At 46.9% G+C, this 16,992-nt stretch overlaps 2 protein-coding genes across 3 annotated transcripts in view; both read left to right on the forward strand.

The window, feature by feature from the left end:
- Jing (AE binding protein 2 jing) overlaps positions 1-14,602 on the forward strand; it is a 53,714-nt gene extending 39,112 nt beyond the window's left edge. The window contains exons 2-9 of the mRNA XM_076381686.1: positions 10,686-11,088; positions 11,156-11,526; positions 11,609-12,083; positions 12,188-12,367; positions 13,799-13,940; positions 14,041-14,171; positions 14,288-14,355; positions 14,425-14,602. Of these exons, the coding sequence (XP_076237801.1) occupies positions 10,686-11,088; positions 11,156-11,526; positions 11,609-12,083; positions 12,188-12,367; positions 13,799-13,940; positions 14,041-14,171; positions 14,288-14,355; positions 14,425-14,602 (1,948 nt within the window). The remainder of the gene's footprint in view (positions 1-10,685; positions 11,089-11,155; positions 11,527-11,608; positions 12,084-12,187; positions 12,368-13,798; positions 13,941-14,040; positions 14,172-14,287; positions 14,356-14,424) is intronic.
- Positions 7,734-8,653, forward strand: LOC143181287 (uncharacterized). 2 transcript variants are annotated; one of them, XM_076381692.1, is made up of 2 exons: positions 7,734-7,975; positions 8,379-8,653. In XM_076381692.1, the coding sequence occupies exons 1-2, from the start codon at positions 7,818-7,820 to the stop codon at positions 8,533-8,535; spliced, it is 315 nt and encodes a 104-aa protein (XP_076237807.1). In that variant the 5' UTR covers positions 7,734-7,817; the 3' UTR covers positions 8,536-8,653. The 2 variants fall into 2 exon arrangements, with proteins under 2 accessions (XP_076237807.1, XP_076237808.1); XM_076381693.1 differs by having other exon boundaries at positions 7,734-7,960.
- Positions 14,603-16,992: the final 2,390 nt, after the last annotated feature.

Below are 16,992 nucleotides of genomic sequence, written 5' to 3' on the forward strand. Positions count from 1 at the left end.
CATACATGTACATGTCATAGGTAGACCTACCTACGAACTTGAGATTCTCCATCGCGCTCCTGAACGCGATGGGGAACAATGCGCGGCCGTACTCCCGTTTCTCCAGCTACCCTAAACCAATAAAGCCACCCCCTCCATTTTGAATCGAATCTTCGTTTGGAGCGCGTTTGAAGAAAGAGCAGCTGTTCATCGGCCTGTCGTTTCTCCTTTTTCCTATTTTTACCAGCATCACCGCGTGCTCGTCACAATTTCCCCGAGAGCTTCTGTACGGGCCTCCCACTGTTCCTACATAGATCAAACGAACCTCCATGAGCGTTCTCTTTCGCCACGATCGTTTCTTCCACGATAGAGTGGAAGCCTCGACTGGATGTTGGAAAATAAAGAGAAGCACGTTTCGTAATTCGTAATGTTGGCTCGAATAGGGCAAAGGGAAGTCCAGCAGGAAGATATCCATCCATCCTTTGCGTTTGTCGTGCTTTGAAATTCAAGAGCTATCTTACGATCTTCCGGGTCCTGACCCCGTGTACGATTCCGAATTCGAGGCACGCCGAGGCCGTCGTGCCGCTCCACGGATACGACCACGAGGAAACGTAACTTCCTTTCTCCGAGTACACAGTTGTCGCGTTGCCATGCCATCGTTATTCACTCTATTGGCAACGTCACGTGGAACGTATCATTGTACAATCGAATTTCATTTCTCGCTTATCTTTGATTTTTCTTCCTCGAATCGCCTCCATTAGAGCATTCCTTAACGAGACCGAGAAGAGGAAAGAGTCGCATCTATCGTTCCTTTTTCCTCCTCGCCATAGCGTTGCTTATCGCACCGTGTCCCACACGAGGTTGCGCGCATTCACTCGACATCCTCGCACTTTCGTTCGACCAAAAGCGAGCGCGATGATATAACAGACGATAGAAACATCGTCGATGCCTTTTCGCGGAACTCGACGAATTTCAATTTTAAACGAGCTTCTCTCCTACTTCTCTTATCCTCGATTAGTTGATGAAACACGAAAAACCAAGAATCGAATTTAACGATTGACCAATCGCCCCGAGGATAGCAAGTTTGTGTCGTATAAGTAACTGCCCCACAGAATCGTAGGGATCGACGGTAAGCATATTTCTTTTAGTTGGGTTTCCCGCTTCTCTGCGTTCCAGCTGTTCCAAAATCGTGTGCTCCTCGACGATCCCTTATTTGGCGCATTATTCGTCGAATGCCTCGTCGGGAGCACGCACACTTAGATCGACGGCAGCTAAAAAAGCGAGGAGGAGAAGATTTCGAGGCGAGAAATGTGAAATGAAATAGTTCGAATTCGAGCTTGTCACGAATTGTTCGATTCGTGACGCGGGTCTTCCGGATCACCTGCCCGTCCCTGGCATACTGGTTGTTCCGGCCAATGGCAAGGTTCGTCCCAACGACAATGAACTTGCGCGGAAGTTTTGCAACAGGGGCGGCGAAAGGGAGGAGTTCGGGTTGCTCCGAACCGAGTAATGACACCGACTCTCCCTCTCTCGGCTTCTCTCCTCTCCTCTCCTCTCCTCTCCTCTCCTCTCCTCTCCTCTCAGTGCTCTTGCTCTTGCTCTTGCTCTTGCTCGCGCCACGCTGCACCGCGCAAACTTTGGGACAGGGTTAGTGTGTCGAACCGAAACACGCTGAAACGTTTGCCCAGGCATGAGCTGACGGGACGTCGGGACACCAAGGGGCAGACTGGAAGAGGAGCACAGCGAACGTGGGGAGGACGGGAAGGGGGCAGACCGGAATAACGTGTTTATAAAGAAAGGGCCATCGAAATGGAGCTCGATAGTCCTTTTCGCGGGACAGACATGCGAGCCTCGTCACGATATTTCTGCCTCGATGCGATAATTATTTTCCCGGAGGATTTATCACCGCGATTCGTTTAACGATAATGCGTCAACGTTGTCACTCTATTTCAACTGGCACTAAGCGCTGAGGCTACGTCTTTCGAGGTTTGGTTTCACGGCAATTTCTTGGTAACGGCTGCTCGTAAACCGGAGGTCGAGGATCGCGACGAGATCCGCAGAGAAAATGCCATCGACTATAACTTACATTTATTCCGAACGAATTACTACAGCTCCGTCACCATACGTATCCAGTTATCTCTCTTATCTGTTTTGCGATTGGTTTATATAGCGCTGGTCGAGTTACCTTGTACGTATAGCGTATAAACGGCCTCCTTAGCTCGTCACACGCACACAAATACGAAAGTACGTGCGTCGAGTTTAAGAATAGCGTTACACGATTTTTTCCTACTTTCCCACATTTCTGCGTCCGTTAACGCACAGAAGATACCGGAGTTTCGTACAAAGGATCGTAATCTCGCCAATCCCTTTCTAATTACTCTGTCCTTTGCTCCGAATAATTACCTATATACCTGAGCAGAGGTGAGGTCAGTTGGAAGTTGCTTTTCTCGCAGCACGGCCGAAGGGATTTATATATTTCGAGGGGCGCGGGTGACGCGAGTCGTCCAAACTGCCCCATCACTTACCTACCTCTACTTTTGTAAAAGGATTAAGCCTGTTCCCCTTCTGCTCGACGCTTTTCTATACAACCTTTGCGTTTTCCATCACCTCTCTCTTGCCTTTCCTCAACCTTTTCTCCGACCGATCGATGTCGTCGCTACAATTTCGACCATGTATAACGTTACTCGCGAAGGGAACGGGGGATCGACACGAAGTGCGAAGGAACGTTGGAACGAAGGGTAATTAAATGTTCGAGGTCGTTTCAACTGTATATGTACATAGATTCAGATCGTTCGTATTAATAACGGACACTCACGCGAGTGTTAAGGATACGACGTGATTCTCACGTAACTCACGAGTCGCGTCTCAGTTACCCTCGAAGCCTCATCCAAGCAACGAGTTTATAAAAATGATCGGTACGTTATCACGTGTTCTTCGTAGGTTCGACATCGTTACGCGTGAGGGATGTTGCGGAATCGCGTAGACACTTAAAGATGCTTCTTGAAAACACGTCTCCCTGTCCGTTAGAACAGGTTAGAGACCCGCGTGACCAGTACCGCGAGTACACGCCCACGATTCATTGCCATACCTGTGTACCTATGGACACGCACCCACTCGCTACCTGTGCTGTAATCCCGCTAACGGTTTGTCGCCGAAAGTGAGATTCTTCGCCTCAACTGCCTCCTTCCGTAAACTCGTTTGTTCGTCATTCGAGACAGAGATGCCTACTCTGCCTCCTCTGTGTCACACTTTCTATGCCAGGTTACTTGCTTCGATATTTTTTACGGATGAATATGCCTTTGACAAGGTGTACTCTCAGAGAGATGAGGTGAAAAAAAGAAAGAAACAGAAAGAAAAAGAAAGAAAAAGAAAGAAAAAGAAAGAAAAAGAAAGAAAAAGAAAGAAAAAATGGGAAAAGTAAGAGTTGGAAGAAACTGTGTAGGTATGTGTGGAGGGAGGAAGGTGGGATACCAAGACGAAAAACAGAAATAAAAAGAGGTCTCGAGATGCGGAACGATCGGTTGATGATAAAAACGGGTTTAGAGCACGGCAATAATCGCGATACGCTAACGATAAATATGATTGAAATCTACCGTAAAATTACGACGTTAAGACATGCTTCTTTACGCTAATTTTCTAATCGATTCAACCTTGGTCGTTTCATCCGAAGTTCTGTAACATTCGAACGATTGTTAAGAGATGAACGTGTGACGAAAGTCTTGTCCGCCCCAATGTCTTTTCTTCGTGTACTTCCGGGTACGATTGCGTATGGAATGCTGAGAAAATTGCGGCAATAGTATTTCGAGAAAGACGCGTCGACGGCAATATACATATAAGTTAGAAAAGAAACCGATTCCGATCCGAAATAAAATAGATATAGAGCTCTTCCTTCGTAGAAGTGTATGCGATAGGCATAGAAAAGTTCGAAATGCAACGATGTTGGAGTAAGTTGAGAATCGCTGATTCAGACAGTCGGAGCAGAGTGGTTCCCTCGAACGTAACGGGTCAACGGCATGGCAGCGAGATTTCATGTCAAGGGTCGCCCATATATTGGGTTAAGTCTCACGATCTATTATCGCATAGAAAAGAGAGAAACTTCCAGGGAACGAGATAAAAATTGAGCTTCGTGTTTCATCATCGTTTTCCCGATTCACTGATGATCGATAGATGCGAAGTCGTGTAGCTAAGGATCGTCGTAACATATTTCGCGGATGAGTCCGTGTTCTGGTTTGGCACCGAGACAACTGTACGTGCGACACCGTGGAGCATCACTGACGTCTCTTACGCAATTCAACGATTATTTCAATCGTGTAGAAGCCGCGAGTTCGTTTCCATAACGAGTAGGTACACGAAGATAACGCGAATGAACGATCATCGATAACTGGTCCATCGTTTAGGCGTTTATAGAATCAATGATCTGTTTGAAGTTCCAAGTGTTGGAAAGATGAGTTCTTTTATCTTGGCGAAATAATTCACCCCGTCGATTGTCGTTCGAAACTGAAAGAAAGGGAAAGGGTTGCCGTGGCTGTTTGCGAATGGTTTTCCTACTCGAGCGCGTCAAGATATGTAATTTGAAAGAAGCGAAGCGGGGGGATTGGAGCGAAATGAAAGAGAAAACTTTTTCACTCGTGAACGGTTCTCCTCGTTCCCATTTCCCGAAAGTGTAATTGGTTGTTTCTTTGGATCGACTGGTGTCGCACGGAAAAGAGGATCGGGGCTCTCGGCAGGGAAGAAACAGGAACGCGAAGAAGCGGGGCGCGGCACGGCGCAGGAGAAGCAAGAGGAAGACGCAAAGTCGGTTCTAAGTATAGGAAGACGGAGATAGGAGTGTGTCGAGGCGAACGAGTCAGACTGGAAGATCGTGGCGAATACCAAGTGGTCTTTGCTCGATCCGTATGCAGCGACCGCGTCGCTGATGCAGATGTCGATACAGTTAACGATAGCCTCGGTCGTGTCTCGCAATCGAGTGCAGCCGAAACAGAATCGATCGAACGCGCAGTGTCGATAACGTTGCCGAATTCCTTTTTATTCCATCTTTTCCCATACGAAATCGAGAAGATAGTTCGAGAATCGTTGTCGCGTCGCCGCGTCGCCGCGTCACCGCATTGCTTCCTTCAAAGCTCCAGCTTTGCTCGAGCGGGCAGTTGTTTAGGTGGTGCTCGGAAGGTTGTTTCTTTCTCCGCGTACACTTACCCTAGTCGGGTTCGTTGCTAAGCGATGAGAATGCGTTGCATAAATCTTGCTCAATTACGGTCGAACCTCTAATTAGATGCACTACGAATCGTCGTTCGCTGCAGCAAGGATAGGCTTGTCGTTCTTAGCCGAGCTTTCAATTTTTCCATCGCTTTGCGTGAGAGGAATTTCAAGACCATCCACGGACGCGTAGCTATATATATATATTCGTCCCGAAGAGAATGAGAATATTTTTGAAATTCGTAAGTGAGGAAATCTAGACTGTGTTGCAAAGAACGTAACTACGAAACAGAAGCGAAAGTACGCTGATGCCGGGCCGTATAATCCGTGTCGACGACCTCCTCGACTAATATTACTCGGTGGTATTGCGAGCGTGCGTATTTAATAAAACACGCGCTACCGCAATTCCATTTTCCATACTACGGCTTTCTGCATGCCGTGTAATGCATTCGCTAGAAAAGGTTAGCGCCGAGAACGACCATGTGTGTCTGACAGAAAGGGACTCGATAATTATCTGCGATTTTGCGTTCGGTTCAAATTCATTTAACGCATTAACCCTCAACTGGTCTGCTGTTAGCATTGGCTAGGTAGAAATTTACAATTTTTCACTTTATTATTGCTTTAGTGAAAATTTTAGTGAAAATTTTAGCGAAAATTTTAGTGAAAGCAACGTTAGGCAGAGATTGTGGAAAACCTACTTCGTTAGATATCTATTCGTGAATTGTAAGTTCGCAGTAGCTATATATTCCCATCTGGCTAAGTTTCTTTCCAAGGGTTAGAGGCTCGTAACGAACGATTTTCAAGGGTTTAGAGGTGAAACACGATTCTTCGATCGAGATGGAGAGGTATAATTCCCGAACCCTCGCGCAATATTATATTCCGGCGAACCGTTTAAATACGTTCGTTCAAGTACCGCTCACTCGAGTCAAAGACAAGGGTAGGTAACATTCAAAGAGAGGAGAAAGAATCGTCGAGTTCTCGTCGAGTTCTCGTCGAGTTCTCGTCGAGTTCTCGTCGAGTTCTCGTCGAGTTCTCGTCGACTGTTAAAATCGTTTCTTATTAGTCGTAATAATGACGGTTAAATTACCCAGTGCGCGCAAGGGATTGTTTTTCAAAACAAACAGCTGTTGAATCAGTATTTAAGTATGCAACGCTGATTAAAATTGCATCGTTCACTCTATCCTCGTTAGGCATACATCATCGTTTGACTAGCTACTTCATTAGCGTGCCGTTTGCTTTAATTTTATTGAACGCGATGGTCCGAGGAGTCAGTGGCTATTTTTTCCTACGAGCTGCGAAACTCGTTTACAAGCTCGCAACGACGCGTTATGAATTCTATTCATTCTTATTGTCGCATTAATTCTTCTCGATCCACTGTTCGTTGGATACCTTGAACTTTCGAGAGAAAAATTGCTCAGTACGCTATTAGATACATATCCTAAGGTTCGTTGCTGCAACAGTTTTCAGATGGACTGCTTCGCGACGAATAAAGGATGTCGATTGACTCCAGTCCTTTTCGAATCCCTTCGCCGTATATTAAAAAAGAGGAAGAATTTGAAAGCGAGGTACGCGAGAGTCAACACTGATTTCATAATCGGACGTGTCATCCGTTACCTTTTCTTTCCCCCTCTCTCCGAGGTCGATAGAGCTTCGAAAGGAATTGCATATAGATTTAGCGAGAAGTTCTGCATATGCGTTTACATATGTCCATCCATTTGTGAGAAATTTCACCGTTCCGCTGTCGCGGCGAGTTTGCTGGAAAAAGGAGACACGTCGCGTTTGCGTGACCGTGACGAGGAACGAGGAGCAGCGGATTGAGCCGTAGGTCAGTTATGCAACATTCGTGCGACGGCCATCGAACGTAGTCGGCCACCCCCTCCTGACTCTCGGCTCTCTTCGCCATGTCTCGCCTCGTCAACTTTCCTGCGATCTACATTCCCAATCTCAGTATACCAACTCAATTGCTCGCACATATTACTCCTGGATCTAAAGCAGAGATATTTTATTTTTCAAAGAAATATCTCTCCTGATCTCGCGTGACCTTCGCGAAAAGATTGAAGGAAAGAAGCAGATGAAATTATAGGGGTTCGTAGGGTTTGATGAAAAATTGAAAGATTCCGATGGGAGTTATCGTGGCCTTTCTTGGGACACAGAAGGAATTGCTGAACGGCGGGGATGTCTATCAAGATGGCCGACAACTGTGTCGCTGGAGATCGGGCTTTTCCGAGAACAGAAAATCTACCCCGCTACCTACCGAGATAGAGCCGCTGTATCTCCTTTCTCGTTCAAAGCCTAACACTAGACATCTGCTTTCTGGCTATTTCACGTTCGTACAAAAGATCCTGTTAGGGAGAAAGGAAGCCAGGGGAGGGAGAAAGAACATTTCCTAGAAAGATTGTAAAGCGCAACGATTCCTATACGTATGTGCATTCTCTGAAAATCTGAGAAAAAGATAAATTGAACATTTGGCGTTCTAGAAAAGTAGGTATACTCGAGGAAACTGGAAATATTTGATAAGAGAAATTGGACAGAAGAGAGAAAGGTTTCGTTCGGTTGGAGTAATCATGCTTTCGACGTCGGTCGTTGTCTACCGATTGCAGCAGTTGCCTTTAGCTGTGAATATAACTAGAGGTATTTAGGTGAGCATGCATTTCCGCCGCCGCCGCCACCGCCGCCGCCACCGCCGCCGTCATTCGGTCGACGGGCAAGTCATCGACACGAACAAAGAGGGAGATACATGGACGAACGCTATTTTCCCGGGGCACGACCGACAAAGCGGAAGAGAGACGTGTGTAGATATATTGTACGTCGTATGTACGAATGCCGCTAGCAATGGGACTGATGCAAGAAACCTTTGACGACTAATCCAACCGTATCCGTAACATAAATATAACATGCGAAATCACGAATTAATTAGATCGCAAATTTGCTTGCAATCACCTAATACATTACGATAATCCGCATTCTATATAATCATAGATAAATATCTGGAAATACGATAAAGATATCGTGGCTAAAAAACATTTTTTATCGCAAACCGGTCTCGTATTTAATATAATCTCCCTTGAATTTATTCTGTTGCGCTAACAGTCGTTGATAAAGGAGAAACGCTAGTACTCCGTCCTAGGGCATCGTTCCCATCGCTAGACTCGGCCACTTCGGAGCTCGTGACCTGCTGATAAAGACAGAGCATGCACTACTACTAGCGAGAGAAGAGAAGGAGAAAGAGACAACGAGAGAGGAAGAGAAGGCGTGGAACGGTCGAGCGCGAGAGAAAGGGAAAGGGAAAGGGAAAGGGGAATCTATGCGAGAGGAGGACAGGCGGAGAGAAGAGGGGGACGAGGCGAGGAGGAGAAGGCCTAATAGCGAGAGGAAAACGAGGAGATTGGAGAGAGAAGACGAGAGCAATGGTGAACGGGTGAGAAAGAGATCCAGGAACGGGGGAGACGAGAACGAAGGCGCGGAGAAATAAGGATAGATTTTCCTGAGAGCGACGAAGCCTGGAATTCTGAGAGACAGAGGGAGCGAAAGCAGTAACGGAGAACGAGATGGTAGGTATATATTTCGAGGGATGGGAATTCTGGTTGAGGGAACGATGACTGCGGCGCGGCGGCGGCGGCGGCGGCGGCGGCGGCGGCGGTGGTGCCAGTAAAAGGCGGGGAGGCAACGGAGAAGGAGATAGAGAGAAAGAGAGAGGGATGCAGCAGGCTGAGATTTCTGATGCGATGGGAGAGAGATAGGGCTGCGCAGAGAGGGAAGAGAGAAAAGGGAATAGGACGAGGGGGGAGAGAGAGAAACGCAACGTCAGTTGAAGAAAGCTACATAGGGGTTGGCGAGGGGTTGGCGAGGGGCCGCCACGCTGCGACAGAGAGAATTAAGAAGTAGAAGAGAGAAAGGTTGCGGCCCAAAAGGATGGAAGAGGGAAATTCGCTGCTGACGGAGGTAACGCGACGAGAGGGAAAGGAAACTGAAGGTTGGGCGCTGCGGAAGACTTTGCTGATAACGATAAATTAAGAAAATCGAAAAGCTGACAAAGTTTACAGGTGCTGAGCCTGGTAGGAAATCGCTGAGAGAAAAGACAGTACTGGTATCTAGATACAAGTAAAAACGTCGCGAAGAGACAACGCGAGAGCGGCTGCGAAAGAGAAAGAGGAAGAGGAAGAGGAAGGACACTGACGACGAAACGATGTGTGAAAAATAAGAGAATCGACGAGTGGTTGTGGAAGCGAAGCGGTGAGACGGAAAGAGGGAGAAGAGGTATACATTCGATGCAGAAGCGTGGACGCATCGTCGGAGCCTTGGTGCACCTCCGAACGGAGGAGCCACTTGCAAGAATGATAGAGTGGACCCAACGTGATCTACTTAAATACTTACTTGCGACGTTGTCCCAATCTCGCCAGTCTCGCGATCTTATCGACTAGTTTTATCCCTTGAAGATATTTACCTACTGAAAAGTCCACCTGTATCTTTACTTCAGAGATTGTTTCATTTGCTTGTGCCATCGTTCACGCATGCAGTCTGCTCTTCTCGTTCATCTCTCCTATTTTAACTCTCGCTCCTTCTCCGATTGCAGCGCGAATCACGAGTTTCGTCGAGCTTATCTACCCAAAGTAGACGAAATATTTACACTTGTATCGTATTTCGTTTGCAGACTAGTAGGTACATATCATCTTGTTAACGACTCGACTTTGAATGAAAACGAATATTGGTAAGGGACTCGTTGCCGCATAAGAGAGTTCTCAAAGTCATTAGGAGAATCGATAAAGAAAAGGAATCCTGTGCCGTAATGACCGTGATTCAAGCCGGCCAGGGTTTAATGAACGGTCAAGCGTTGTTTCTGTTCCTCTCGGCTGATCCCCGGTCCTCGCTCGACCGACCGCGACGTTGCGTAAACGCAATGTCAGACAGGGATCGTAACGTGGAAAGGTCAGTGTCTGTCTTTCTGCTGCCACGTCCACGGACTGACACGAATACCAGCATTTACCATACTTCTTTATCGTAAGGAATGAACTGTTTCAAATATGTACATAGGTAGTCGTCGTCGTCGTCGTACTGTAATGCCAGTTTTTGACCGGAAGCTATGCTTGAAATAATGCCTCGCAAAGGAAACTGGTCGACCGACGATGAGAATTAACGATCCGAATAAAAGAAGAACGACGAACGCGAAAGAATCCGTGACGAGACAGCGCGTAAATTTGAAATTTGCTCTCCGCGAAAGGCGATACTTAGGCTGATCTGCGGCAGCCGTGGCAGCCGCGGCTTCGCAGGTGCGCGCGTGGACGTTAGAATCGCGAATTCGAGCGCGGTTTCCTAGCGCGGTTTCCTAGCGCGGTTTCCTAGCGCGGTTTCCTAACGCTCGTAGCAGCTGCATGAAGTAGAGATCGTAATTCCACTCGGGCAAGACGACAGAACTTACCGCTGCCTTTGACCGTCTTTCTCCCGCGCTCGAAGATCGGGGAAATGTTGGTCCAGTGAAATTGTAAGCTAACGACGGTGATCGAAATGGTTTGCAGTGGCGTCGCCGTATCCTGCGGGGAGTGCAGCAGCAGCGGTACCAGCGACATCACGGAGCCAGGTTCCCCGTGTAGCACGAGCAGCGACGAGGGGGTAGCGATACGCGGTGCATCCGCCAGTCCACTTCCGTCCCTCCCCAAGCTGGCGCCGTCCTCGCAGATCAATACCAGGCCCCAGTGGCCCTGGACCCCGCTGCTGGCGGCTACCGCGTGCTCGACCTACAAGAGGCTGAAGGGCGAGCCCGAGGCTGGCGCCCTCCCGAGGTCCAGGGCCGCCGATCCGACCTTCCGGGCCAGCGTCAAGTCCGGCCACGGCAAGTCCAACGCTGCCCATCATCATCACGAGTCCCAGGGCAAGATCACGGAGTACTTCAAGACTCAAATCAAGCCTCAGCAAGCCAAGGTATGGGCTATTGCCAACGGACTCGCGATCGAGTTCGATCGTACGACTATAACGTTTGTCGATGCAGGTGAAGAAGAACAACGAGACGATGTCGGTGCTAGTTGCGAAGACCACCTCTGAATTCCGGAGGCCGTCCACGGTGCAGAGGAGCAAGGGTGGATTAGCCAAATACCTGGCCACTGTCTCGCCAACCAGCCGGAACGGTTCAGCCAACGACTGGGAACCGAGGACCCTGACCATGTCCCCACCGCCCACCAAGAAGCTGCCACTGGTGATCGCGGCCAGGCCCAACGGTAAGATGGACAAGAAGCTGCCCAAGTCGATGCCCAAGTCGATGCCCAAGTCGATGTCCAAGTCGATGCCCAAGTCGTTGCCCAGTCTGCTCATCTCGAACGAGGTTTTCAAGAACATACCCACCTGCAAGATCTCGTCCCTCAGGTGAGTTGCTACTACGTCTACTCTGTGCTCCATACTCCGTGCTCCATACATGAGAGTTGAAGCATCGAAATATCGTTTCTAGGTTGACAACGGAAGTTACCCCAAACGCGAAGAACGTTTCGCCGTCTTCGACGCAGCCTTCTTCCACGATCACCGAAATGGGAACGCTCGACTTCAAAGGTTGTATCCTCTCGAAACCGCACGTGAACGAAAACAACAATTTGACGAACGGTTGCGGGAGCATTCTCAGTTCGCTGAGATCTCAAGCGAGTCAGGATCCCCTATCGAGACTCTCGGTGCCTGCTGATCACGCGGAAACGAAAGAAACGCGCGTCAGCCCCGCGGACGAAGACGACGTCGAAGAAGAAGAAGAAGACTCGAGGAGCAGCGAATCGAAACCATCGCTCTCGCCGATACTTTCTGCCCCGACTACCATACGATTTCCAGCTAGAGAACCGGAGAAGGATAGGCAACAAGTTACGGACAGCGGCTTCTGCCGATGGGACAAATGCGAGGAGAGCTTCGAATCGAGTGGAGGTCTTCTTGAACATTTACAGGTGCGACAGCTTTGCTTTCATCGGATAAATCGCTTCCTCGCTTGTTAGAACGCGCGCGTCTCCTATATCGTACTGTCCACGAATAACAATAGTTTTCTTTCCAGGCTGCGCACATCAACACGCAGACGGGTGGAGACAATTTCGTGTGTCAATGGCAAGGGTGCAAAGTGCAAGGAAGAAGCTCCTGTTCGCGAAGGTGGCTGGAACGGCACGTGTTGTCCCACGCTGGCAATAAACCGTTTCGATGCATCGTCGATGGCTGTGGCAGCAGATTCAGCTCTCAGGTAGCGAGTCGTCTTCATCGATGGCTACAACATTTTTCGTCCTCGTCTAGGCGAATTACTCACGAACGATTCAACTTTTCCTTTGGATCGTTCATTATCCGTTCAGTGATTCGAAAGTTCGCGATGCAAACCGTCACGTGAAACGTGTAAATAGTCAAGAGGACATAAATGAACCTTTTCCTACTAAACCGAGTTCGTTCGAGTGCGGGTTTACAATTGGGGTCGGTTTACTTTTACGCATCTATATACTTACGTTATCTACACATGGACTCTTACCTACAATCGGGCAATTTCATTTCTGTTCTCGTCAATATTCTACGACGATTCAAATACACAATCCCTGTCGATACCTGTATTGGGTTTGTTCGGTCTTTTAATTGGTTTGCTTGAAAGACCAACAGAAATTGCTTCCTCGTTAATGACATTAAATCTGATTTATCGTTCGTCTTATAACAACTCTACGGAGTGTTTTCCGCTGTTTAATCAACCAACAGGTTTCAGAAACTCTGAACATTTATGTGAACTAATATGAACTTATTTGTCCTCTCATTAAGCATCTGATGCGCACCTTCGAGTATTATTCACCCGATGTTCCCCAACGTTGGGTAATGTATTCTGCACTGAAACGTGGGACTACGCGTAAATATTGGCCTTCTTGGATCGCGCAGCAGCTTGGTCAAGTTGCAAGTTCGCTGCGCGAATCGAAAGAAAAACACAAGTGAATTGTGGTGTTGCGCTGATCATAAGACACTTCTCCCTGAAATGATCACGCAACAAACTCAGCGTACTCCCTCGTTTGCACCTTTAGAACGTAAGCATCGATCTGTGTCGGTTAAGAGCCAAAGAACGTCATCGATTTACGTAGGTACACCTATTCTATATTTCGTTCGAAGTTGAGAATATTTCAGAAGAAAATATTTCAGAAGAGTTTTCCGTATTTCCCCCAGTAATCGTAGCCGTTTCTTCATTCGAACAATTTCTCTTCCATCTGCTGGTAGGGATTTTTCGCCTACAATGCGAACAATGTCTTTTGTCTTAACCGTCGCCGTGTGGCCGAAGAAAAGAAATTCGACGTTACTTGGGTCACTTTTCTTCGAAAAAGCGGGCATTTTCTAGGAACAGGTGAAACGACTGTCCTCCCGCAAAAACCAACCCTACGCAGGATTTCAATCTTTCAAGCTGTTCTTTCTGAACAGCTTTTTCGTTCTTTTTCGTATCTCGCCACCTTTCAGCTTTCTTCTTGTCTAAAGAAAGAGCAGGATTCGTCATTGGTAACTTGTTACGAAGGGCCCTTCGCTCGCTAGTCTACCATATATCATGTCGCCGGCAACTTCAAAACTCTGGAATTCGTTCTGATGACAGGCGGAACACGCTTTCCCTGGAAGGTGCCAATATTCCAGGTGTTAATGTTGCCAATGAACTTGATTACAGACCGCTCTGGAGAGGCACGTAAACGGACATTTCAATCAACCCGAGAGCAGCAACAATAACGCCAAAAGGAGCTGTGAAAGCGGAGGAAAACTTGTTAGAAGAAACGGAAAGCGACTGAGATATAGGCGACAACCTTGGTCCGGTAAGTACCTACTTTATCAATCTGTCGATTCGCTTCGACCGTCACGCGCGTGCTTATGGTTATGCGTTTACCTATTATATGCCCGCGTGATCTCTTATAGCGAGACTCTTCGACTATTTCGACTCGGGAGTGATGGAGGGTCTTCAGCACAGGTTACTCCAATTAGCCAAGTCGAGGACGCAGGGTCGTCTTGCGGAAACACCGGGAAATTCGATGGCTCTAACTAGTCAAGTAAGGACTGAAATAGATGATTCGAGGCAGAATACGGAGCACGGCTCCGTGTCAAATACGTGCACGGCAACGCGCACGTACCTATATCTATAATCACACCTCTATCTTCTTTCTAGGTATTAGCTCGAAGAGTAGAATTGGATGGAAAAACGAAGGTGTTGCTGCGTTGGTACCCTCCAAATATGTAAGTATGATATACCACGTTAAAAACGGATGAATGTATCGTAAGTTGTAATATTCGTTTTGTTATCAGCGAGCCGGATCAGTGGGTGCTCGAGTCCGAAGTACAAAGCACGAAGAACATAGGAATACGGAAGGTGGCGGCCACCAACCCGGAAGAGGTAACGCTGGCACTTTATTCCGCGATAAGCGGTAGCACGCCGCCGCTGACACGAGTGAAACAACGCCGGAAACCGGTGAAGAATTCGTGATAATGCCGATCACGGTAATCGAGGATAAGTGTGTGACGAAGCAGCGACGATTAAGCCGAAGTACCTACGTATTAGAGACGAGTCCTGTATCAGGACGATTGTGCTTCCTGCTCTCTGTATAGAAAGGAGCCTGGCAAGATCACTCCGACCTTGAACGCGTCAAGAGAAAGAGAGGAAAGTTGGATGCGCCCTGTCCGTAACGAGTTCAACACGATAGAAAAGCACCAATGTTCGAGGCAAAAGTGTGAAACGACGAGCTCCGTGAGTTTCGCTTTGCGGACCAAAGCAGACAAAAGAGGAGGGACAGACGATGAAATAACTGGTTTAAGATGTAGCGAAAGGATACCCGAAACAAATACATTCTAATTTATTTAGCCTAAATCCATCGGTCGTTAGGTGATGTATAGCAGTCGTGGATAGCGATGAAAGATATTCTTGTTGCCTATCGATATCAAATTACCGAACGTGTGGGGGTCGATTCCTACCACGAGTGTCTGTGCGAACTAGAATACGACACTCGTCGGACTCGGAAGAGCTGGGTTTGGGCCTCAAAAGTGCCTCACTGTGGATACATTTTATATCGTTCACCGTCGTGCAAGACCAATAATAGACGGCGGAGTTGTATTAAAAAGGGAGAAAAATGTAAAAAAAGAAAAAAAAAAGAAAAAAAGGGAAGAAGAAGAAATACAAAGAAACAGTAGTGCACGAATACTCGACGTGTTAATCAGGGAATAAGGGGAAGAAAAATGTTAAAGCGTAAAAAATGGGGTGCAGCAAAGAACGAACAAAGTGTTAAACGTTAGTTAACGATTGTATGGAGATAATCACTCTGGTGGCCTTAGGAATCAATTAATATCTAGCAACGGCCCCTTGGCACTTCCGGGCCCTGTTTAAATAACCCCGAGATAAAAGCCAAAGGGAAAGAAAGGGTGTGACGCGCAAGGAAATGTAAACTTGTTCGATTCACCCTCGACCCTCGACCAACTTTTAGAAGATGTATCTACCTCGGTCTATGGCTCGGTAGAAGTTCGCGTGTGTCGTTGTTACGCGGCAGAGAGGTGAAGGTGTGGCAAAAAGAAGAGGAACAGGCAAAAAACTTCAAACCAGGGGGCGTACATGCGTGGGCACTATTGAACAGTACATTTACGCGAAATAAGAAACACGCAAGTCAACAGAAGAACAACAAATGAAATAAACCGAATTCCGCGGGCTACGATTTAGAAATGAAAAGTGTTCAGTTGCTCGTATATCGAAACAATTTTCATCAAGATTTATTCCTTTTTTTCTTTTCTAGAGGTAACGATACAAAAGATAACGTACGAATGTGGACCTAACGAAAAGAAGATTCACCGAGAGGCTAAAGACTCAACATCCATTTACGTTTCACATTCGAAACGTGCCTGACTTTTACTACATTTCGAGTTTCCTCTATTTATATCTGTCTACTGACTTACATGCAGCATGTCAATGCAAGCCTATCGTTGCTAAAAACATTTATAGTATTTTAATCGTACAACACGGAAGCCACTTGTTGCTACATCGTTTTCATTTCATACGTCAGACACATTCGTAGAGGTTCGGATTCAAACTGCGCACAACTCTGCAATCGTTAGTCCAAACCGCCTGCGCGAGAAGAATCTACCTCTGAAAAATGAGAAGAAGATATGCGATAGCGAGAGCAAATGCATCGTGCAGTATGATAACATTAATTGGGAAAGCTTTTGTTACACTGAATCAGGGATAAAACACGATGGCTGTGTTGTATTTTCCACGAAGTTGACTAAGGGATTGGGGAGACGATGAACAGGAGTAACAAGGAATAAGGAAGAAAAGAGAATGAGAAAGGCACGTTGGAAGGGCGTTGGATCGCTATTTTCATAGATGTAGATACGCCGAGATCGAAGATATCTATTTCTTGCATCGCGGAAACTTCTGACATCGTGGAATGTGATGCCGCGCGTTCGTACACCTATAATATGTATATGTAGCGCATAAGAAAGGAAAATGAAGAGAACAGGTGTAAATTACGAAGAGAGAACCGAGAGAAGTGAGACAACCGTGTCGATGAAGTGTTGTGTAGCTGTGAGCGAAAAAGGTAGTACGAATGTAGAGTGTGCACGGAGAAACCAAGAATGCAAGGGAGACTCGGAACACACACGGACAGAAACACACTTACACACACCAGCTAAGACTCACTGCCAATATGATTGTAATTAAGAACTCTAGGCTAATTGATCGATTGATTATTCTTACTATTATTATTATTATTATTATTATTATTATTATTATCACCATTATTATTATTATGATTATTACTATTATTATGATTATTATCATCATCATCATCATAATCATCATCAATCATCAATCATCAATCATCAACCATCAAC

The sequence above is a fragment of the Calliopsis andreniformis genome, chromosome 6 (genome assembly GCF_051401765.1).
Source record: "Calliopsis andreniformis isolate RMS-2024a chromosome 6, iyCalAndr_principal, whole genome shotgun sequence".
Lineage (NCBI taxonomy): Eukaryota > Metazoa > Arthropoda > Insecta > Hymenoptera > Andrenidae > Calliopsis > Calliopsis andreniformis.

Excerpts from the sequence above, each read along its gene's own strand:
- LOC143181287 (XM_076381692.1), top strand. The coding sequence starts at position 7,818 with ATGCATTTCCGCCGCCGCCGCCACCGCCGCCGCCACCGCCGCCGTCAT. Across the intron at positions 7,976-8,378 it reads GAGACGTGTGTAGATATATT|CGAGAGAAGAGAAGGAGAAA; the intron begins GTACGTCGTATG and ends CACTACTACTAG.